Genomic DNA, 24946 nt, shown 5'->3' with positions numbered 1-24946 from the left:
AGGCGCTGCTGTTTCCCCATGTTAGCGTGTAAGAGTGCAAGGGGAGTGTTGGCTCACTGTGCCCTGAAAGCACACCACAGCACTTACGAAAACGCCATTCACAGGAAAACAGTCGTCTCCTTTTTGTGCCTTTAGGCGACTGAGGAGATCGAGGACCGGGAAACACTGGCTCTCCTGGCAGCACGGAGTGAGAATGAGGGCACTTTGGATGGGGAGACGTATATTGAGAAGTACACCCGCGGTGTACTGCAGGTCGAGAACATTCTGAGTCTGGAGAGGCTCCGGCAGGTGAGTAGCTGACTGTGTGGTCCTGAGGGTGCAGCACCAGCGTTCCCAAGCAGTGGACAGAGATGGAGCACACGCCTCTCAAAATCTGTCAGAGAAGGAGTGCGTAGGTAGCCATTTCCCTACCCTTGTCAGAAAGGACTCTGACAAGAGTTGTGAGTGTCTGTGTGTGTGTTTGTGATGTGCATGTGAAAGACCCCCAAGCCCCTAAGGGGCACAGGGTCCCGAGGAGCCCCCGAGACTCAGAAACCAGACCAAGAGCTGCAAAAGCAAGAGGGTTTATTGAACGAATATGCATTGGGGTGTCAGCAATATCGGGAAAGCTGCACACCCCAGCATGGGGTGCAAGCTCCTTATATAGGAAAAAACAGCAGGTCAGCATACAGACAAGGGGCACAAAGTGATTGATTACAAAGTATGATTTCATGTTAGAGTGGTCACCCAGGTGTGACCTGCTTTTCTACAAAGGAAAAACCACAGAACGTACCCTGAAAAGTCCTTGATTGTCTGTTGGCCAGCCAGGTGTGACCCAAAGAGGGTTGGCGATTGCCCCCGTCTAAAACCATAGGATGTGCCCAGGGTTGGGGCCAACTTTCTTGTAATGGGCCAAGGCCTGTGGGAAACTTTTTCTTTCTGTGAACTAAAATCTTTCAAAACTTTTTCTCTCAGCAAACTAAAGTCTTTCACATGTGTGTTTACATGGTGCGTGTGGTGTATGTGGTACGTAAGATGTTTGTGTGGTGTGTGTTTATGGTATGTGTGTGGTGTGATATGGGTGTGGTGTGTGTGTATTCGTGTGGTATGTGTGTATGGTGTGGTGTGTATGTGTGATGTGTGTGTGTACCATGGAGGTGTGTGCTGTGGATGATGTATATGTGGGTGGGTAGGTGTGTCTTTGCATTCGAACATATGTATGTATGCATACACTTGTTCATTTTGATATAGGAACTTGCTCTGGAACCTGCCTGGCTTAGAACTCAATATATACACTAGCCTGTAGTTGGACTTTCCTTTGGATTGCCAGCTCACAAGTTCCCAGTTTCTCTCTCTGCTAGGGAGTCCCACCTGTTCTCTCCTGCCTAGCTCTTGGCCATTCAGCTCTTTATTAAACCAATCACAGTGACACATCTTCGCACAGTGTAAACAATGTTGTGCCACACTAGTTTGGTCTCCAGTTCGTGGCTGTCCTTGCAAGTGCTGGGATTACATGTGTTTACTATCACATTCAGCTCCCAAGCGCTGTGTTCCGATGATATAGGTATATTATGTGGTTTACTTTTCAAGACAACCCTTGGATGAAAGTAATGGTATAATTGTTTTTCGAAAGAGAAAGTCGAGGCAAGGAGAAGCTACACAGCAAGGCATTGGTGTAAAGCCATGTACAGCCCAAGTAGATTGACTCCAAAGTCCTCATGTTGAACCACATTTTGTCATTTTTATCCCCAATATTCAGGCATCTAAGTGCGACATTGGGTTTAAAATAATGAACTCAGACTTGGTAGAGTGCTTGCCTAGCATGCTTGAAAACCTGGCTTTGGTCTCCTCCAGTCCTATGTAAACTGGGCATGGTAGTTAGGTATGTGCACTTATAATCTCACCATTTGCAAGGTGGGGCCAGGAGGCTCAGAAGTTCAGTTATCTTTGGCTACATAGTGAGTTCAAAGACCATCCTAGACTACATGAGTACCTCCATGTCAAAAAAAAATAATAAGAAATAATAAGAAAATATGACACTCAGCAGTGGTGCGATGAGCAGACATGTAATGTGTGTGCATTCCTCCAAAGCAAAAGCTGACTTTACAGACAAGACGTTGAATGACTAGAGAGATGGAATTGGTGTTTGTCAAAACAGTCTCTCTTTTCTGTAAAACATACTAAAATTGTGACACAAGTAAACCTATCAGCATTACCTCTTAGGGGTAAATGGGAAAAGTAAACCACATAATATACCTACATCTTCTGAACACAGCCTTCCTCTTGTTTTTCTGCTTCAATTCATAGCATGTCTGCTGTTCAGCATCTTTCCTGGTTTGTGTTTTAATTTTTTTTTTTTTTTTGAGGCAGGGTTTCTCTGTGTAACAGCTCTAGCTGTCCTGGAACTTACTCTGGCCTTGAACTCACAGAGGTCTGCCTGCCTCTGCCTCCCAATTGCCGGGATTAAAGGCGTGTACCCCCACAACCCAGCATGTGTTTTGAATTTTTAATGTTTTTTTTGTTTGTTTGTTTTGTTTTGTTTTGTTTTTTGGTTTTTCGAGACAGGGTTTCTCTGTGTAGCTTTGGAACCTATCCTGGCACTCACTCTAGAGACCAGGCTGGCCTCGAATTCACAGAGATCCGCCTTCCTCTGCCTCCCAAGTGCTGGGATAAAAGGCGTGTGCCACCAAGGCCCAGCTGAATTTTTAATATTTTTGATAGGTTTTGGTGGTGAGCCTAGCCTTTAACGACTGAGCGATCCCTCCTGCCCAGTTTTTCTTTTTTGTTGTTGTTGTTATTGTTTTAAAAACACATAGTCAGGGTACCAGTCTTATAAATATTGATTTGTGTTTGTGTACAATTGAAGTGGTTTTTACATTTTGGGTTTTCTGAATCTTCTAAAATACACATTTCATTTATAATCTGATGAGGCAATCCTAGCTGTCTTCTTTGTGTTATTGTGTGTTTACAGGCTGTCACGGTCAAGGAGGCACTCTCCACCAAAGCCCGGCACATTCGGAGAAGCCTCAGTACACCAAATGTTCACAATGTGAGTACGCTCGGCAGGGACCTGCTGCCCATGTGACTTACTCCAGGATTTGGGGATGCAGGATCTGGGACAACATAAGCTTGGAGCTTAAATGGTAGGAACAGGGTGCACCGTCCTGGAGTAGGCACCCCAAAGTGCCGAGCCTGACTTTTTATACTGGAGTACATACCAGCTCCCATAGAGATTTGCCTGTACTGATCATCTTTCTCAACCAATTCATGTATAATATCCCCTTGACAAATGACTTCTAACAGTAGGGAACCAAGGGTAGATTAGCGTAAGGACCTCTTCAAAACCATCCCTTCCCAGGAGCAGCAGATGAAGGTGCTACAGTGTTTCTAAGGAAAACCTAGGATTCTGCCTTCCTGATCTCAAGAATTGGCCAGAAATGATTTAAAACTCAACACCTGTCTTAGAATAGCCCACAGAGCAAATGTCTACTCTCAGCCCTGTACAGGTTACTTCTGAACAGTAGTAGATAATAGGGGGCTGGGAGATGCCTTAGTACATAAAGTGCTTGCCATGAGGACCTCTTTGGATCTCTAGCATCCATTAAAAAAAAAAAAAAAAAAAAGCCAGGCATGTGGGGGTGTGCTCTTGTAACCCCTGTAACAGGTACAGAGACAGGTAGATCCCCGGAGTGTGTAGACCAGCCAGGGTAGCCAAAAATGGCAAGCTATAAGTTCAATTAAACCCTGTCTCAAAAATGCAAGGTGGAAAGCAACAGAAAGACACCTGAAATTGAACTCTACCCTTTACATGTGTGAGCATAGGCAGGCATACACACACACACACACACACACACACACACACACACACACACACACACACACCACTTAACACACACACAAAATAGATAATGAGAGACTCAGAAGTTACAAGTTGAAATCATTCTCTTAGGCCAGGGATATAGGTCAGTGATTGTGAGCATATGCAATGCCCCAAATTCGATTCTCAGTACCACAAAAGAAGAGGAAATGCATGAGCGTGTGCACACTCGAGCATGTGTGCTACTACACACAAACACACACACACACACACAACACAGAGAGAGAGAGAGAGAGAGAGAGAGAGTTTTGTCTTTTGGGTGTTTTGTTTTGAAGTAGGGTTCCATTATGTAGCTCTGGGTGGTCTCAAACTCACAGAGATTACCTGCCTTTACCACCTAAGCACCAGGACTAAGGGTATGTACCACCATGCCTGGCTAGTTGAAATGGTTTTAAAGACACTCTCTTAATTAACTTACTTATCAAGGAAAAGCTTTTAATACAAATTAAAACTTGTATAGAACTAATTGATAATAAAACTATGCATAAACCAATACTTGTGGAATGTAAAGTGGTACTTAAATGGAAACCATTAGCACTAAAATACCTACTTCACCTCTTGCCATTGAGAATTCTAGACAGTACCGAAAAATGGAAGAGCAAGAACATTTTTATTAAGAGTATTATTAGGAAACATAGGGGCAAGCCGGACAGTGGTAGCCCATGCCTGTGACTCCAGCACTCTGGAGGCAGAGGCAGATCTCTGTAAATTCTGTAAAATTGAGTTCCAGGCCAGCCAGAGCTGTTACACAGAGAAAGAACATGGGGCTCAGTAACATTCAGGAGGCAGAGGCAGGAAGACTCTGCAGTACCAGGCTGGCAAGAGCCATAATGAAACCCTGTCTCAAAAATGATGATTATTAAAGATATGAATCATATTGGTAAAAGTGTCTGTCTCTTACAGGTCTCCTCTAGCCGGCCAGACCTCTCTGGTTTTGATGAAGATGATAAGGTATGTATGTTAGGGTGAGCTAGCTTATCAACACCATTTAAGTTCTTGAGAACGGGCTGTGCATGTACAGGTGTGTGTATTTGTGTTAACGATTTATGTATGTGTTTGCCTACGCGTATGTCTGTGCACTATTTGTAAGCAGCACCCACAAGAACCAGAAGGCACTGGAGTCCCCTAGAACTGGGGTGACAAGTGGTTGTAAGTCAACTTGTGGTTACAGGGAGCAGAACCCAGGTCCTTTAATGAGTGTTTATAACCACTGAGTAATCTCTCCAGCTTCTGTGCTTATAAGTTTCGTTTACATATTTGAGAAAGGTAATCTTTAGTCTTTGCCGGGCGTTCGTGGTGCACGCCTTTAATCGCAGTACTTGGAAAGCAAGGCAGGTGGATCTCTGAATTATAGGCCAGCCTAAGTCTATAAAGCAAGTTCCAGGACAGCCAGGGCTACATACAGTCTCAAAAAAAACAAAGCAAACAACAACAACAACAAAAAATTACAAGAGTTAGGTATAGTGGTACATGCCTTTCATCCCAGCACCTGGGAGGCAAAAGCATCTGCAGTGTGTATCTCTCTGAGTTCGATGCCAACAAGGACTATATAGCCAGACCCTGTCTCAACAACAAAACAAAACAAAAACAAAAAACAAAACAAAAACAAAAATGAGGAGGGCAAAAAGAGGGGAAGGGGAGGAAAGAAAGAAAAGAAACAGAACTGAAAACCGGCTGCTTTTCCCATTTTTTTTAGAGTGACTTCATCGCAGTTGACCTATATTTTTACTTTGCAGGGCTGGCCTGAGAACCAGTTAGACGTGTCTGACTACAGCCCCAGTTACCAAGATGTTGCATGCTATGGAACTTTACCCAGGGACTTGCCCCGCAGGAGCAAAGAAGGTAGTGGTGGAACTGCTTCCGGTGGTACTCCACTCATGCAGATGTTCAAAAACCGGCTTCTTCTTCACCAGAATACTCACCCCACATCCACTTACGGCCCTTCTCTTGGCTGGGTTTTCTACCTAGCAAAATAATAGTTGTACATGCGTGTACATAGTGCTGGGGATGGAACCAAGAGCCTCACACATGCTCAGCAGGCACTCTCCAGCCTAAGAGAACACTTTGTTATTTAAAATTCTCCAAATCATTTTTCAGTCCTTGTTTTGAGACACACATAATTCTCATTCAGTTTTCTTAAGCAAGAGAGTATTTACCTCTCGTCTTTTTATATCCAAATGTTTAAGGAAGCCTGATTTCCGACACCTAACACAGGTTCAGAAATGATAGCAGAAATGAATTTGGTCAGAGGCAACATTATTATGTAAATACGTAGTCTCCTAGTGCCTTGAGGGGACCAGCAGTCTATGGAAATATAAATCAACTATCTGCTTCTATCTTGTATTTTACCTACCAAAAATCAAGAATCAGTGTAGCAGGAATTGGAAAGAGAACAGAAGGAGATAAAGGCCCAACAAGGTAAAAATCCGCGTACTCCCACAGAGCCAGGGAGCCTGAGGAAAAAGGGACATAAACAAGAAAATGTATATACTGTTCATTCACTGAGTATACTTAGTGTGCTTCTGATTGCCTTTAAAACATAACCATGGGAGCTGGGTATGGTGCCCATACCTGGTCTACAGGACTACACAGAAAAATCCTGTCTTGAAGGTAAAGCAAATACATACATATATATATATATATATATATATATATATATATATATATATAACATTCAATGATAAATGTCTGAATACACATGTAGATTATAAAGACCTTGGGAATTCAGAGATGGAGAGTCAGCTTGAGCTAGAATTGGTCCAATAAATGGTGCTTAAACTGGATTTTGAAAAGAGTTAAGAGGCTGGAGAGATGGCTTGATAGTTAAGAGCACTAGCTCAGTCGGGCAGTGGTGGCGCACGCCTTTTAGTCCCAGCACTTGGGAGGCAGAGGCAGGTGGATCTCTGTGAGTTCTAGACCAGCCTGGTTTACAAGAGCTAGTTCCAAGACAGCCTCCATAGCCACCGAGAAACCCTGTCTCGAACCCCCCCCCCCAAAAAAAAGAGAGCACTGGCTCTATTGCAGAAGATCCAGGTTTGATTCCCAGCACCCACATGGCTGCTTAAAACCATTTGAAATGACAGGCAGTGGTGTTGTACACCTTTAATCCCAGCACTTGGGAGGCAGAGGCAGGTAGATCTCTATGAGTTCGTGGCCAACCTGGTCTATAGAGTGAGTTCCAGGACAGCCTCCAAAGCCACAGAGAAACCCTGTCTCGGGGATTGGGGGGTGAGGGGGGTGGGGGGGCATTTGTAACTGTAACCCTAGGGGATCTAAAGTCGTTTTCTGTCCTCTCTGGGCACCAGGCATGCATCAGGTACACAGATGACAGATCTACATGCAGACAAAATACCCATATGCATAAAATAATTAATTACTTATTAATAACAATGTTTTAAAAAGAAAAGATTTAAATTCTTTTTCTGATTCTTTCTCACTGACCCGCCCTTTAACAATTCTTTGTGACTTTTGAGACTTATCTTTATTCTATTTTCTTGCTATTATATTTATAATATAAATATAATTTATATATAATTTGGGGGGCGTTGTGGGTGTGAGTGTGTCACAGCACATTGTGTCAGGGTCACACAACAACTTGGGGGAGTCAGTTCTCTCCTTCCACCATGTAGGTCCCAGGGATTGAACTCGGGCGGACAGCTTGATGGCAAGCACTTTTGCCTCTGGAGCTGTCTTACTAGCCTAATTTCTCCGTGTCCCTGCCTCCATCCATCAGAGTGCTGAACTAAGTGCTAGCATATTAGTTCCACTGTTTTATCAGATATTATCATGAATGAGGGTGTTTGACTTACATTGCTGTGACAAGCTAGCTACCTGAGAAAAATTAGCTTAAGGAAGGAAGGTTTATTTGGGCTCATGATTTTGAAGGTTTTGCTCCAGGATCAGCTTGCTTCATGGTTTAAAGCAAGGGAAAAGCAGAACATCAAATAAGGAAGGGGCTGTGATGGTGGCTGCTTCTCATTACCTTAAGAAACAAAGGCAAGAAGAGAAACCAGGGGCCAGAAACCATACCCTTCAGAGACATACCCCAGTGACCCTACTTCCTCCAGCTTGTCCCATTCGGCTGTGAACTCATCATTGTATGTCTCCCTTGATGAGGCTGGAACACTCCTGATACAATCACTTCTCAATACATCCTTAAGCTGGGGGCTGACACTAGGTTATGGCCTGGCTTCCTGTGTGCCTGTGATCATGCTCTGTGCTCTGCCATCTGTAAACTCGTGTCCTTTTTGTATTCCTCAGGTTGTCCACCAGAGAATCCTCATGCCTTAACAGTCAGCCCTTTTAAAGCATTCTCTCCTCAGCCACCAAAGTTTTTCAAACCTCTAATGCCCGTAAAAGAGGAGCATAAGAAAAGGATAGCCCTTGAAGCGAGACCGCTCCTAAGCCAAGAGGTAAATGCTTGACTTCTCTGTACTGTGCCAAACAGAATGGAACAGTGCTGTCTTCAGAAAACAGTGGTTTGCTGTCACTTGTTGGACGCTGCATGTGGATATGCATGGGTTTCGTCAGTCGTGGAGCCCATACTCAGAGGCCTTGTTTCTCAAGCATGGGGGCTGTGGTAGAAAGTTTTGATGATTACTGCCATGGTTTTACTTCGCTGAATCAATGGTGTTTTTGGTCTTTCATATCTTCCAAGAGAGAAAGAGATGCCCGATAGATATTTTTGAAGATATGACAGGCCTTTATGTATTCACTTGTTAATAAAACTAATGATGTGTCTTGCCATGGAATATGTGCATCCTGGTCAGATTTCACCAGTAGCTTAACTCTGGTCCGTAACATTGGCTGCCTCTTTTCTCACACGTAATGAAAGTGTAGTGTTGCTGTTTCTAACATGCACGTACTTAGTAGGTATTTTGGCTGTGTTCGTCTCTTGTGTGTGATGCATCTGTGTGTCTTAACCTTTGCAGAGCATGTCTCCATCTCAGGCACATAACCCTGGCTGCATTGTACCCCCAGGAAGCAATGGCAGCAGCATGCCAGTAGAACACAGTAGCAAACCTGAGGAGAAGATTGTAAGTTCTGGAATGTTTCCGTCATATTGCCTGGTGGTGGGTTGGAAATCCTTTTGCAATCTGCCTTGCAAATCTTTTCAAAGAAATTAAGACACGCATTGAGTCTTGACTTTACAAATGAAACGTGACCCTTGATAATGACGTTTTGCATGAATGTAACCTTGACCTGTGATTTTTTTCCTAAGTGTTCTTTCTATTTATTTAACTCATTTTTGCATCATCTTAAGTTTCCTTAGCTAAAGAGGGAAAGGCACCTTTGAGGGCTCTGGTCATTATAAAGGAAAGCAAAACAAAACCAGTTTAACTAATGCCAAAAATCTCTTTAATGTGTCTGTGCGTATTGCCCAGATTCTGAAGTTAATCTACCTAGAGGAATTGCATTTACTTGGCGTAAGTAATCCTGCTCTTAGCTGTGGATGTGTTTGAAAGCTTTCTTGTGTTGCTGCTACCAAGATGACTGTGTAGTTTGTAGCCGCTCTGCCACCATCATCATCAACCCGCATCCCCATTCCTCCAGCTCCAGTAGCTTTTGTTACCTACCTGGAAAAATACAGCCCAACCTGGGTGTTCTCAGCCTGACTTTGAGTGTGATTTATCTGTACACTCACCACGTAAAGTGGAGCTCTGCCTGCAGAGCTCCAAAGCTGCATATTCAAAGTACTGGAAAGGACAGCTCATGCCCAAGATATAAATTTCAAGGCCAGCCTGGACTGTAAAGCTAGGTCCTGACTCCCAGTAAATGAATAAAATAAAACATTTGAAATGTCATTTTTCAAGCACCATTATCCCTGGTACTTTTGAGTATAAGTTAGACCTCAATTTAAAACCAATTTAAGAAAACAGAAAACAAAAAACAAAAAAACTGTAGGTTTGTAAGCCTGGAAAAGAATCATGTGATTTTATTTCTCTGCTTTTACTCTCCTGTAGCTTGGGGGCGGGGATTGGGGGGGGACACCAGCCTGGGGCAGGAGGAGGCTGTTTGATGTTCACTGCTGCCTGTGAGCTGCTGTGCTGAGCTAGCTGTGTGAGGAGTCGCATTCCCAGCTAGAAAGGGTCAGATCCATTCATGGGTGCATCAGTGTGAGATTCCCTTAGCTACGCCACACAGGGCAGCCCCTAACTGCATCTTCAGCGGGTCCTGCAATCGGCCACTCATCTGCATGCTTAGCTGCTAACTGGGTCATAAAGCAATGGTTCCTCCTTCCTAACACCGGGAAGGAGGAAAAGGAATCCCCTCCCTTATTCACTCCTATTTCTAAGTTCTGTTTGTCTGCCCCAGGTTCTGATGGGAAAGAGCGTACACAGCAGAGATGTGCTCCTTTGCCTCCATGGGTCTTAAAGAGCCATCCCCACTTACCTCACTGTCCTCTGTCTGTCTGAGAGCTGCTGGGTGCACTAAAAGGGCCAGTGGCTTTGCCTTTACTGTCAAATTGTCTGGCTGTGTGTCTGACTGGGTCTGTCTATTGGCTGACATGACTCTCATCCCTGGTTGTCTAGACACAAAATTAAAACCATTTATTCTGGTACAGCATCCATCAATGACTACCAGGTGCTCCTTTTGGTGCAGTTCACACAGGTGTGCGGTTCTCACAGATGTGCGGTTCACACAGATGATATGCAGTTCTCACAGACGTGCAGTTCACAAATGTATGGTTCACACGGATGTGCAGTTCTCATGTGTATGGTTCACACGGGTGTGTGGTTGTCACAGATGTGTGGTTTACACAGATGATGTGCAGTTCACACAGATGTACAGTTCTCACAGATGTGCAGTTTACACAGATGTGCAGTTCACACAGCTTGCCCATGGTTACTTCCCTGGCTTTCCTTTAAAGAGCTTAAAACACAGCCCATCCCCACAGGCAGACTGGAGGATGGCACCAGAGTCTCTTGACCCAAGACACCTCAAGCAGCCCTTAGGTTCTGTGTGGTCAGATGTATCATATGCAGATGCTGAGCAGGGTTGAACTCTACCCTTTCTGTTGCTGGGATCTAACTTGAGAAATCTGCTCTGCTGTTCTTGGAGAAACAGCCGCTGCGCATACATTGTCTCTGGGCTGTTGCACTACTTTGTTCTGTTGGGCAGTTTCCAGGGTGTTTTGGTAAAGTCAGTGCCTTGCTTGCTTGAGCTTGGATTTTTATTTTCTTTGGGAAGCATTCATTTTATTTCCCCTCTTATAAATGAACATGAGCTGTTTCCTTCCTCTGTTGTTTTGTTTTGTTTCTTTCTGTTTTTTGTTATTTTGGTTTTTTTTTTTTTTTTTTTTTTTTTTTTTTTTTTTTTTTTGAGACAGGGTCTCACGATGGAGCCCATGATGGCCTCCAACTCACAATCCTCCTATTTTGGCCTCTGGAGCATAGGATTGCAGTGTTATGCCACCACAGCTGGCTATGTCTGACTCTTGTAGCTTGGATGTCTAATCACTTAGAAAGATATGCGGGTGTGTACCTCAACCTGTATAAATAAGATAAAGTAACATCACTTTCAGCCTTTTATTTTTATCCCTTATTGTGGTACAGGGTATCAGGCCTAGGGCTTGTGTCAGGCAGTCTGCACTGAGTCATATCCCTACCCTTTATTTCTTTTATTATTTTGAAACAAGGTCTTGCTAAGTTTCCCAGGCTAGCTTTGGTCTCACCGTGTAGCCCAGGAAGGCCTCTGACTTGCAATCCTCCTGCCTCAGCTTGCCAAGTAGCTGTGGTAACAAGTGTGCACCACTAACTATGACCAGCTTTGAGCTTTTGTTTTGTTTTGTTTTAAGTCATGCGGCATAGAGAACAGCAATAAGAAAGTCAGCACCTTCCGCCTGTACCCACAACACCCTCTGTGGTCTTGCACAGACAACATACAGTTTTCTCCTCTCGTCTCACTGAAGAAACAGGTCTGGAACGATAGAGCAATTTGCCCCAGGTCACACAGTTACTGAGAGTAGAAGGCACAGACCCATGTCCTTCAGCATAATCGAGTGCAGCTCAGTGCTCTGCCCCCTAGTCTCTGGGACCATCGTAGAAGTGCTGGGAGCCCCTGGCAGGCAGCCCTGAACTCGGGCCATTTCTGGCAAACCTCCACAACCTGATTCTAGTGGCAGCAGAAACTGCATCCACTGTGTGACAGTCCCTGCTGAGAGTCACTGTTTCAATAATGGGCTTAGTCCCTTTTTGAAAAAATCAGACTGCTTGGTCTATAGAGAAATATCACCTTCATAAGTTAAATGGGAAAAACATCAGATCACAAGGGTAATAGTTACAGAGAAGCCTGAGAGTTTGACTCCGTGCTCCACATTTAGGTCAGTTTGTAACCTCTCTTGCTTTTAAATCATTTATAGGTGGGTGCTCAGTTCAGTGCCCCCTTTTTTTTCTTTTTTTTAATAAATAAATTTAAATGTTCTTTTTTAAAATTTATTTATTATGCATATAACATTCTGCTTCCATGTATATCTGCACACCAGAAGAGGGCACCAGATCTCATTACAGATGGTTGTGAGCCACCATGTGGTTGCTGGGAATTGAACTCAGGACCTCTGGAAGAGCAGTCGGAGCTCTTAACCTCTGAGCCATCTCTCCAGCCCCAGTTCAGTGTTCTTTAAGATTCGGTAGTAAATGACACTTTGGTATATTCCATGTAACTAAAGTCCCCCAACATGCATTGTAAGCCAGAAAACTCTCCCCCCCCCCCTTCTTGAAGGCATTTCTTCAGCAAACTTTCAATTTCTTTTCAAATGTTGGGAAACATTTAATACCTACTGAGGTTTTGTTTTCTGGCATAAGTTATCCTTAAGTCTTTAGCCTGTTTCTTAGTTAAACTTCATTCTCTAGAGTTCATGGATCCTTCCTATTTCCCAGGGTCACCCTCATCCTTTAAGAATAAATCTTAGTGAGTTTTATACATTTCTACCCATTTCTACTCATTAAACTAATGGTTGCTTATGTCATCCAGCAAACAGTATTTTAGAAAGATGAAAGTCCCTAGACACCAACCATCATCTGCAAAATTGCTTTTCCTTGCACAGCAAATCTTTTTTTTTAATTTTTTATTTTTTAGTGGCTAATTGTAATGGGTACTCTTGGGCTTGGAAATTACATTATTTTTGCTAACTTCAATTAAGCAAATAAAAAATAGTAAAACTTGAAATTCAATTTTCAGTCTAAATATGATGAATACAGAATCTGAAAATACAGGAAAGGGCTGATGACCGAGATAGTCTGTCCTCCATGCTCTATTCTTTTTTTTTTTTTTTTTTTTGGTTTTTCGAGACAGGGTTTCTCTGTGTAGCTTTGGAGCCTATCCTGGCACTAGCTCTGGAGACCAGGCTGGCCTCGAACTCACAGAGATCCGCCTGCCTCTGCCTCCCAAGTGCTGGGTTTAAAGGCATGCACCACCAACGCCCAGCCATGCTCTATTCTTTTATCAGTATCAGTGCACAGGGAAAGAATGCCCTGCCCATCCCATCCCATATACATTTGGGGGAGGGGAACTTTTTTTTTTCATTTTTTTCATAATGTTAGTGATCAAACTCAGTGCCTTGTATGTGCTGGTGAGTACTTTACCAAGAGAACTGCACTCCTCTCAGCCTGTATTAGTTACTTTTTTGTTGGTGTGATAAAGAGCCATGACCAATGCAACTTATAAAAGAAAAGATTAAGCCGGGTGGTGGTGACGCACGCCTTTGATTACAGCACTTGGGAAGCAGAGGCAGGCAGATCTCTGTGAGTTCGAGGCCAGCCTGGTCTACAGAGCCAGTCCCAGGACAGCCTCCAAAGCCACAGAGAAATCCTGTCTTGAAAAACAAAACAAAAAGAATAGTAACTTCTTTTTTTAAGCCAGAGTCTCATCTAGCCCAGGCTGATCTCAAAGTCAACATGTAGCCCAGGCTGGTCTCAGAGTCACCATGTAGCCCAGGCTGGTCTCAAAATCACTATGTAGCTGAGGATGACCTTTTACTTCTGATCTGACCTTTTTACTTCTGATCTTCCAACCTCCGAACTTCTGAGTGCTTGAACCTAAGCACATGCCCCCACCCCTGGCTTACAAAGTACTGGAAATCAAGCATATGCCAGGCAGGGACTCACTCTACCAACTGAGCTACACCCCAGCCCTGTTAAACTATTTTGGGGGGTTATTTAAATCTCATAAGATTATGAGATGCAAAAGAAAATATTACCATCAAATTCAACCGATAAAATTTATATTTATTTAGGAGTAGCCATCTGCCTCATTTTGCTGACCTCCCCTTTTTTCTTATCTAAATAATATACCCTATGCAGCCCTAATGAGGAAGGCCGGGGTTTGGGTCCTGGGTGTCTGGTTATTATAACTGTACAGACATTTTGACTGGGGTGGAGATAAAGCTATTTCTGAGCTTTCTAAGTTAGTAGAGCTCAGGACTCTTCTTGGAATAAGGACTCAGGGTTGTACCTTACTGAAGGAGGGATCCTGTCCCTTCTCACTCAGCACTGGTAGTCCCAGCCCTCAGAACAACAGAAGGCATGCAGGGGGAGCTTGCTGAATAGTTCTCAAAAGAAAGTCACAACTTAAAATCATTGTTTGCTGGGCATGGTGGCTCACACCTGTGACCTTGGCATCCAGAGGGCCAAGGCAAGAAGATTGCCACAGTTTTGAAGCCAGAGTGAGATACATAGTGAGATCTAGGCAGGTTTGGTTACAGAATAAGACCTGGTTTCAAAAGATTAATTTGTGTGTGTGTGTGTGTGTGTGTTTATATTTTTAAATAAAAGTGATATATGTTGTGTTGTTGGGTATATAGGAGATTAGTTTAAGATGATTAGATGGTATCAATTATTTTTCTACTCCATATAAAAAATATAAGGCTAGCAAGATAGATGGCTCAACGGGTGAGGTGCTTGCTGTCAAGCCTGACGACCTGAGTTTGATCCCTGTGACGGCTGTAGAAAGAGAAAACCAACTTTCACAAGGTGCCCTCTGACCTCCACTGTGTGCTGTGGCTTGCAAGTGCAAACACACACACTCTCTCTGTATAAATACATACAAACAAACAAACAAAATAATTTTTAAATGTCCTTAATAATATTTATAAGGGCTGGAGAGATGGCTCAGCAGTTAAGAACTTGTTCTTTAGTAGGACCCAAGTTCAATTGCCATATGGCAGCTCACAGCCATCTGTAACCCCAGTTCCAGGAGATTCAATGTCCTCTTCTGGCCTCCTCAGGCAGCAGGCACTCAAGTGGTACACACGCTTACTTGCAGGCATACAAAACATTCATATACATAAAATAAATAGATAAACAAAACTTAAATACTTATAAAAAGAATTTTTAAAGCAAAATAAATATATCATTTGTTTGGCAGAGACTGAGTTGATACCCACTTTTGTAAATTTACCAATCTTTGCCAGTTCCCAAGCTACTTAATGCTGGAGAATTCTCTTTGTATTCACTCTCTAACTTCCTGGTTTTCTAGCTTAACCGCTCTCTCTGCTTCTCACAGACCCAGGAAAGCAGTAATTAATGAGTTGTTAGCAGGTTTCTGTGTTACAGCATTTACTGAAATACTAAGTGCAGGATTCTGGGCTTTTCTCTGGCCTCATAAATGAGTTCAGAAACCCCCCCCCCCCCATGGTCTGGATCTCCTGCACTCTGCTTCTGGGGGTTGAAGATTGTCAGACCAAACAAAGAAGCCCATTCCCCTGCCTCAGGCAGGCCATGCCTCTGCTCACTGACTGAGAAGTTCCTTTTCTTAAGCCAGAGGTGGATGGCCTTCCAACAAATCGAGTAAACACAGAAGAAATAGATTGCATTCCTGCTAGGCAACAATGTGTCCATATTCACAAGTCTCTGAGAATAAGATACTTACTGCCATAGAGGACAAGATTTGACTAGACTTAAGAAAGAGAGCCTAGGTCTGATGACATACCCATAGTTCCCTGCTCTCAGGGGTAGAGGGAGGAGGATTGGGCAGTCAAGGCCAGTCTACATAAGCAACTCAAAGCCAGCATGAGCTACATGAAACAAACAGAAGGGAGGGAGGGAGGGAGGGAAGAAACAGGGGATGGGAATGCCTTTGCTAGCCAGTGAGGTATGTCTCAGTCAGATAGTTGCTATAGAGAGCTAATGACTGGCCTTGGCTTCCTTTCTGTAGGACTCCGAAGAGGAGGAAAATGAGCTGGAGGCTATTAACAGGAAGCTGATGCACACACAGCCTTATGTGCCCGTGGAGTTTGCTGACTTCAGTGTTTATAATGCCAGCCTGGAGAACAGGGAGTGGTCTTCTAAAGCCGGCCTGACAGACTCGAGTGTTTTGGAGAAAGCAGTGTCTCGGAGCCCTACCACCAGCAGCCTCACCAGTGGCTACTTCTCCCACAGTGCCTCCAACGCCACTCTGTCTGACATGGCAGTCCCTTCCAGCGACAGCTCGGACCAGCTAGCCATCTCAACAAAGGAGATTGAGTGTAGTGAGCACGCTGGACCTTCACTTGCACCTGACTTCAGACCAGCTTCAAATAAAGATCCTACAGAAGTAGAAAGAGGCTTGGGGAAGGATAAGACAATCACAGTGCCACCTGAGGAAAACAGTGCCTTACCCAAGGGGAGTGCATCACCCCAGAGCATCCCTGAGAAAAATTCCAGGATGCCATGCAGGACTGCTTCATGTTCAGAACTGGATGCTGGCCCCAGCAAAAATGGCCAACCTGCCAGAGATTTCTGCCCAGGAGAGGTGACTATAGAACATACTACAAACATATTGGAGGACCATTCCTTCACAGAGTTCATGGGTGTGTCTGATGGCAAAGACTTCGATGGTTTGGCAGGTTGTTCTGTTGGAGAGCCCTCTGATAGGAGGGATCTACCAAATGAAACAGACCATGAAAGTGTCCCAGATGGACCCCCAGATGCTGACCAGCTGCATTCCAAGATAGAGAACGAACAGGTAATGGTTCCCAGAGGTGGCCCTTTGGGTTCTACATTCTCAGTGAGTGCAGCTTACAGGACATCAGCCCACCAAAGCTTCTCACTACAGTGAGATTTGCAGGAGAGCTCCATCTGACCTCTGTGGTTCGGAAGATGGGTCCAACTGCAGAGCAAGCTCCCAGCTTATCCTGCTTGCCCGATGTGTGACAACAGCTCTGATTTGGGGATCAAAGCAGATCTACAGTTGTTGGTTTTGTTGACACTGTTGTTTTTTAATTGGAAAATGAGTTGGTTGACAGGTGGGCCATGACAGACTCAACAGTTAATCTTCACATACACTCCCTTGGGTGCTTGTTTACTGGTTAACTAAAGGCAGTTTGACAGCACCATTTCATCAGCTCTGTGATCTTTGGTTATGGTAGTCTCCATTAGTATCATACCACAAGGACCTGAGTTCATGTCTGTAGCACCCATGTAAAAACTGAGCATAGTGGTTTGCCTCTGTAGCTCCAGTTCTTGGCATGGAGGTGGAGCAGAGACAGGTGACTGGGGCTTGGTGGCTGGCCAAAAATATCAAGCTTCTAGTTTGCTGAGGTCCTGTCCCAAAAATTAAGGTGCTAGCTGCATGTGATGTCAAGTGCTATTCATCTCAGCAGGCTGGTGACAAGTAGAACTCTGTAAGTTCTAAGGCCAACCTGATCTATATATGGAGTTCAAGGACAGCCAGAGCTACATAATAAGACCCTGTCTCAAAACAAGCAAAAAGAAATATAAGGTAGACCTCCACCATCCATGTTGCATTCACTGGTATGTGTTCTCTCTCTCTCTCTCTCTCTCTCTCTCTCTCTCTCTCTCTCTCTCTCTCTCATACACACACACACAGAGGGGTGGGGGGCTTACCAGGCTTTAACCTGGAAGGAATGACAGATAGACTCAGTGAGTTGGTTTTAAGTATACAAGTTTTATTTCACACTTATATCAAAATAACACACACAAGCATAAGCAAACAATCCTAAGAACCACAGCCACTAGGCTCATAGCAGGGGGTGGTACCTCTCCTGCAGCAGCAGTAGGTTCAGGCTCCGGACTTGTGTTCCTCTGAATTCATGCAGTCTAATCTTCTGAGGGCCTGAAGTTGTGATATCAGGTTTCAGACTGGGTGGCTCTCAGCTTAATGGACTGGTTGTTTCAGGTTAGCGGAGGAGAGCTCTAGGACATAGCGGCATGGTACACTCTAAAGTTCCCAGTTCTGAGCTGGTCCTTTAAATAACTTGCTAAATCTTGCTAATTACACTTTACCACACATCACACATTCTCACTCTTATCTGTAATAGTCGGGTAGTGGGCCTGTGTTCCCTTTCCTTTAATCTACCTTCAGCCAGGTCTTTGCCTGCCTGGTTACAGGTTCCTTACAGAGAGAGAGAGAGAGAGAGAGAGAGAGAGAGAGAGAATGAGAATGAATGGTGGTAGGCTGGACTAGTATAGCTCAGGGGTAGAGTATTTACCTAGCATATTCACCAAAGCACAGCTTTTGAGTTGTACCCCCAGTACCACAAAACATTATCAGTGGCTATGAGAAACCCAAATTTTCAGAGATGTTACAATATGAGGGAAAACCCCACAAATTTTCAGAGTGGAACTGACCTTTTAAATATTGGTGCCCTTAGGTTCAGCACAGCTGAACTTGGGGCTTTGGATGGTTTACAGAATTGTTTAATTTTCATACTGGAGCAAAATGGGTTTCATTAAGGAAAAGTGGATTACATGATTTTCACCTTCTAAGTGTTCTGTTTTTAAGTGTTGCCATTTCTTCCACTCACATTTCCCTTTTAATCCCACGCCTGTGTGAGCAACCAGAACATCACAGTTCAGCAAAACAGAGTTTACCAGACAGGCCCTAGGCACCAAAGCCTGGTGAAGGAAGATAGGACAGCCACACCCATGGTGCTGCTCCCAGTTCTGCTGAGACACTGTGTCTGTCAGTGCTTGTCTCCATGCCTTCTAGACCAGTGCTCAGACAGTGCAGTCAGAGATTCTGTGGCCTGGCTACTACTGTCCTGGAACTCTGAAATTCAGAGACTTCCTGCCTCTGCCTCCAGAGTGCTCGATAACAATCTAGAAACCCTATGCCTGGGTAAGGGAGGTCTGTTAAAGTCAGAAAAGGGCTTCCCCTGTGTAAGGATGCTAGTGGGGAACACAGACTAAGAAACTCATTGTTCATCTTTTTGTTATTGCAAGCAAATGTGAATTTGCACCAAGTCCTGCATGTCCTTCACACTGATCTTGAAGCCAATTTGATTTTTTTCTTCTTTGTTTCATTTGTTGTTGTTGTTGTGTTGTTTTGTTTTTTGTTTTGTTCCATTTTTGAGACAGGGTCTCTAGCCCAGGCGGGTCTTAAACTTCCTGGATTTGAGGGTGACCTCACATTTCTGATCCCCCTGCCCACTGCTGGGATTACAGGCATGCACTACCACCTACTGTTTATACTAGCTAGAAGCCAAAGCCAAGGCTTCGTGCATGCTAGGCGATCACTCGCCGTGATACATCACCAGCCCTGTTTGCTGCAAACTGCACGAGGCTTTATTGTAATTTAACGAGCTAACCCCATGTTAGCTCGGGTCTTTCTCCCACCCGCCATGGCGGATGACTCACAAAAGATAGCTCCTAGGGCCTCCCGAGAGATCTTATAGGACAGCGTAAGGGGAGTGTCTAGGGGTACGCACAGGCTCACGATTGGTGTGCCTCCAGGCTTGGAGGGCTTGCCCTGTGTTGATTGGCCAATTGGTTGTTACGGCCCATAGGCCCTCCCAGGGTGGTTGCTATGCTTTGCGTCATTGCTGTGCGCTTGTCTGTAAAGTACACCCAGGGTCGTAAAGCATAGCGCCACCAGCTAACTTCTGATTGGTTCCTTGTCACGAGGCAGACATCTGACTTTCTAGTGACTAAGACAAGGTCATAGAAGCACGTGTTTGGCCGTTATGGCTGCCGAAAGGGAAGGTGGTCCCTTCACTCACACCTTTAATCCCAGCACTAAAGAGAATATAAGGAGCTCAGTGCAGTCTGAGATTTGGTGAGGAGCCATTGCTAGAGATGCAATCTGAGGTTTGGTGGATCGCCCCTTTGGTCTGAGCATTAGTAGAGGTGAGAGCTCTCTGGTGGCTGGTTGCTTTGCTTCTCTGATCTTCAGTGGCTTTATTAGATCATAAACCATGTATCACCACAGGCTTCCTCATGTACAAGCACATGAAGTACACCTGTGTACACCATAAATACACAACACAACAGCAGCTGTTTAAAGGGTTGAGCATGTAGCTCAGTATAGTGTTTGCCTAGCATGCATGAGGGCCTAGGTTCAACTCCAAGTACTTACAGGATATAAAAGGAAACCAAAAGCATAGCTGGAGGTTTCTTTCCAGCATGGTCCCACAGCCGCTTTGTCCAAAAATAACCACACACACCCAGATGCTATATTAATTATAAAACTGTTGGCCGGTTCCTGGGGCTTCTTATTGGCTAGCTCTGTCTTAATTATTAACCCATTTATATTAATTTATGTATTTTCATGTGGTCTTGGCTTACCAGAGAATGCCCCAGAACTGTTGCTCCTTTGGTGGCTACGTGGTGTCTCTCCTCAGCCTCCCTCTCCTTCCTTTTCCCAACTTTCTCTGGGTCTGGTTGCTCCATCTATGCTCCCTGCCTGGCTATTGGCCAAACAATGTTTTATTCATCAACTAATAAGAGAAACATAAATACAGAAGGACATCCCCCATTACACAAGTCCATTTGGGAACCTCTTTTCTCTCATTTTTTTTGTTTTAATCCTGAAATTATTTAGAACATGGATCGCTCCCCACAGATGCTTCGCCCCATTCCCTGAGATTCCGTAATGAATTCAGTCTGGTCTGACCTCAGGAAGCCCCTTGGAGTATGGGCCCTGTATGGGGGAGGGGAAATGGGAACAAGGAGTTTGGACTCATCAGCCTCTGTATTCCAGGAAGCCACGACCACTTGGTAAGAGACAACCATGCATCTGCAGGCACAGCTTGGCAGCTTCACCGACCCTACCCTGGGACAGTACCTGCCCTATCCTCAGACAGCTGTGACCCACCTCGACCTCAGACCAGCATGGGGGAGCCCTGCACTTCCCCTCCCCAGTGGGAGAAGCAGCACTTTGTCCCACAGCAGAATCACAGCCTCTGCTCTTTCCAGAAAGGAAGAGAACCAAAATCTTGGCTTACCTGAGTGGCAGTATTTTCGTTTGCACTTCCTACATGTCCCCACCGTGTAAAGACCTCCACAGACTCAAACTTTATTCTTGTACATTTTTAACCAGTTCTTACTGCAGACTCTGGAGTCAATGCTCTGATTTGTTTTTTTTTTTTATAAATAATATATATTATGTATGTGAATTGTGTATCTACAGTATGTCTGTTTGGAGACATATCTGCACATTGAAATGCAGATAAGTGATTTGTCGAAAATCACAAGGTACTGGACTTTGTTACAAAGCGACCTGATGACTGCTTTGACACAAGCAGATGAAAACAAAAATATTTTATTATCTAAGAATGAGGTTCTAAACTCCTCTTTGTAGAAAAGGCTGCAGGCGCTGTTCTTTATAACCAAAGCACTATGAGACTGAACGTCTTTGCTGTCCACTCTTGTTTCGTGTGAGTATATAATCTCACTGCCATCTGGTGCCATACTATCCTTGGCTACCCAGCCACGTGCTGCCCTCTTCCCGGCCCATCTCCTAAGCACACTGAGAAACAGCTATAACCTTTGGTCTTCCACCTAGCCCGATACCTGCTGACTTGATATTGACCGTTGACAATGGCTGGGGCTCCTACTCTAGCCTAGCATTTCCCATACCCTGTTCAACCCATCCAAGCAGGTGGAATGCACAGGGCAGTATTACAACAAGCAGACACAATTCTGTACCGAGAGTGGGCAAGAGGTTCTGGGTGAGGAGTCTTGATTTGGGGCTTCTCTATCAATTTCTTTCAGTTTGGTAGATTCCATTGTGGTGTGGTTTTGCCATTGTGCTTGATTCTGGAAAATGATGAAGAGATGGACTGAGCTATTATGTTCATAGGTTTGCACGTCACCTTGTTTAAGGGGGATTGAATACAGACCACTCTGTTGTCACATTTTTCCATTTCAAACTCCCCTGCAAGCGGAGACATTATAGGATTGTGTGTGGAAATTTTTACAGAAATATTTTATGGACTTATTCTGTAGATGCCTGTGCAGTGGACCTCTGTGTCCAGCTACATGTGTGCTGTGAGAGAAAGTGAGAGAGCATGTGTGCAGCCTGCTGTACTTTTTTTAAGTTCTTAGCATTGGTGAGGGAGATACGGGAGATTTTATTGAAAAGCTGCTGTCTGTGTGTATAGTGAGCTGATGGTAGTATTTTACTATCATCTGTTTAAAACAAAAAGGAAAACTGTAATTTATATTCCCTTTCAACTTTGTTGTATTTAATTGGTACAGATTGTGTGTGTTTTAGAATACAAACTGTCTAATTCAGATTTTAAAGCATTGATTGTCTTTTGTTTGTTGTTTGTTTTGTTTTTCGAGACAAGGTTTCTCTGTATTGCTTTGGAGCCTGTCCTGGAACTCACTCTGTAGACCAGGCTGGTCTCGAACTCACAGAGATCCAGCTGCCTCCGCCTCCGAGTGCCACCACCACCACCACCCAGCGATTGTCTGTTCTTAATAACATTACCATGGCGGGAGGGGGTCAGAGTTGAGTGAATCAAGTGTTGCCTGTGTAAGCATAAGGACCTAAGTTCAGAACCCACATAAAAAATAAAAAAGCTGGGCCTGGTGGTGTATGCATGAAATCTCAGGTGGAGATAGGTGGCTCCCTGGGGCTCACTGGCCAGCCAGTGAATCCCAGACCAGTGAGAGATTCTGTCCCCAAAAGCAAGGTGGGGAATGACACCAAGGTTGTTCTCTAGGCTACATATCCATACATGCCATTAGGTTCAGGTCCAATGTATTGTATTTGTGTGCATGTACACCGCTATGGTGTCAGTAGGCCCACTAGCATTTATTGAAGACTTAGTGTCAACTGGGCACTATTCTAGGCACATTTGATCTCATCTGACAGCACAGATGCTGCGGGCACCAGAGGTATTAAGTGTTGGGTAAATGGAAAGCAAAAGGCAGAGAAGTTGGCAATGGGATTGTGGCAAAGCTGGGTTTCAGCCCACATTTCTGCCAGCCTCTTCCCTTTGTATTCTGCCTTATAGCATGACTGGCAGGGCTCCACTTGAAGACGACAGTTACAGGAGGCAGCAGTGTGTGGTGTAATACGACAAGCTGCCGACTGACCAGCAACCCAGGGGGCTTCTGGAGCAGGTAGGACATGAATTGTCTCCAAACAAATCTTTACAACAAATTGTAGGACCTGCCACCTGTGGACCAGTACTAAAGATGCCCTTGCTGAGTCTTTGTAGGAAAGCAGTTTTTTTGAAGTTTTCAGGAAACAGAGCCAACATTCTCTACCAACAAGTGCCTTATATGGACTTCCAGGAGAAAATAAACCAAGGGAACAGAAAACTCATTTAAATCTTATACAGTAAGCTGAGGGAGGAAAAGCAGCTATGTGACCTGTTAGTAAACAGTGGTAACTCAATTAAGGGGCTTGAGGAGATGACTCAATCAGTGAAGTGCTTAGTGTTGAAGCATGAAGACCCAAGTTCAGATTCCCAGTGTCCCCAGAAAAAAAAAAAAAAAAAAAAAAAAGTTGGGCACAGCAGCACTGACTTGTGAGGAAAATAATTGTTTATAAAAATACCTTTACGAGGGCTGGAGCGATGGCTCAGAGGTTAAGAGCACTGACTGCTCTTCCAAAGGTCCTGAGTTCAATTCCCAGCAACCACATGGTGGCTCACAACCATCTGTAATGAGACCTGGTGCCCCTCTTCTGTCATATAGGGATACGTGCAGACAGAACACTGTGTACATAATAAATAAATCTTAAAAGAAAATAGCTTTAAGAGGGGGCTGGAGAGGTGGTTCAGTGGTTAAGAGCACTGATTATTCTTTCAGAGGTCCTGAGTTCAATTCCCAGAAACCACATGGTGGCCCACAACCATCTCTAGTGGGATTGAAGGAACCAGCTTCCCTTTTGGCAGCCATACGGCCGAACACGTGTTTCTATGACCTTGCCCTAGACACTAGAAAGTCAGATTCCTGTCTCGTGACAGGGAACCAATCAGAAGTTAGCTGGTGATGCTATGCTTTACGACCCTGGGTGTGCTTTACGGACAAGCACACAGCAATGACATAGAGAGTATAGCAACCACCCTGGGAGGGTCTATGGGCCATAACAACCAGTTGACCAATCAACACAGGGCAAGTCCTCCAAGCCTGGAGACACACCAATCGTGAGCCTGTGCGTACCCCTAGACACTCCCCTTATGCTGCCCTATAAGATCTTTTGGGAGCCCCTAGGAGCCGTTTTTTGCTAGCCATCCGCCATGATGGGTGGATCAAAGACCCGAGCTAACATGGGGTTAGCTCGTTAAATTACAATAAAGCCTCGTGCAGTTTGCAGCAAGCTCTCGAATCTGCCTGGTGATTGGGGTGACCTCGAACGTGGCCTGGGACCCCGGATACTTGAGTTTTCGGGGGTCTAACAGGATCTAATGCCCTCTTCTGACATAAAGGTCTATATGCAGATAGAGCACTCATATTAAATAAATCTTTTTTAAAAAATTAAAAGTACCGTAAGATTTATTAATGAGACAAACATTATCTTCTAAACTATACGCCCCAAGCAATAATTATTTTAAAAGATACTCTTCTAGCCTTAGAACACTGGGGAGACAATTAGTTACAACTATTTATGTGATTAAACTTTATTTAAAAAGTCAAGCTTTCTGGTTGTGTAATGAAAGGCTCTTGGCTTACATAATTTATGTATATGGATGTTTTGCCTGCTTGTATGTTAATGTACCACATGCCTGCAGGGCCCCAGGAGGTGAGAAGAGGATGCAGGATGCCCTGGTGTTGGAGTTACAAATAGCTGTCAGCAGCCCTGTGGGTGATGGGACTGTGATTCCTCTGGAATAACGCCAGTGCTTCTAACCATCGAGGCATCTTTCTAGCCCCATTAAAGGTTCTTGAAAGATGTAATTGAACAAGAGTCCTCGCT

General features: G+C 44.3%; 1 protein-coding gene across 8 annotated transcripts in view; it reads left to right on the top strand.

Annotated features, from left to right (window-relative positions):
• Positions 1-22317, top strand: part of Kif13a (kinesin family member 13A) — a 189044-nt gene extending 166727 nt beyond the window's left edge. For 4 of the 8 annotated variants that reach the window (XM_035442951.1, XM_027410000.2, XM_027409996.2 and 1 more), the window contains 8 exons: positions 136-288; positions 2951-3028; positions 4760-4807; positions 5593-5698; positions 8117-8268; positions 8788-8892; positions 16010-16798; positions 20774-22317. In XM_035442951.1, coding sequence (XP_035298842.1) covers positions 136-288; positions 2951-3028; positions 4760-4807; positions 5593-5698; positions 8117-8268; positions 8788-8892; positions 16010-16798; positions 20774-20794 — 1452 coding nt within the window. In that variant the 3' untranslated portion in view covers positions 20795-22317. The remainder of the gene's footprint in view (positions 1-135; positions 289-2950; positions 3029-4759; positions 4808-5592; positions 5699-8116; positions 8269-8787; positions 8893-16009; positions 16799-20773) is intronic. The other 4 variants (XM_035442953.1, XM_035442952.1, XM_027409999.1 and 1 more) reach the window with 1 other exon arrangement.
• Positions 22318-24946: the final 2629 nt, after the last annotated feature.

The sequence above is a fragment of the Cricetulus griseus genome, chromosome 3 (genome assembly GCF_003668045.3).
Source record: "Cricetulus griseus strain 17A/GY chromosome 3, alternate assembly CriGri-PICRH-1.0, whole genome shotgun sequence".
Lineage (NCBI taxonomy): Eukaryota > Metazoa > Chordata > Mammalia > Rodentia > Cricetidae > Cricetulus > Cricetulus griseus.
This window is presented reverse-complemented; position numbering and strand designations above follow the sequence as displayed.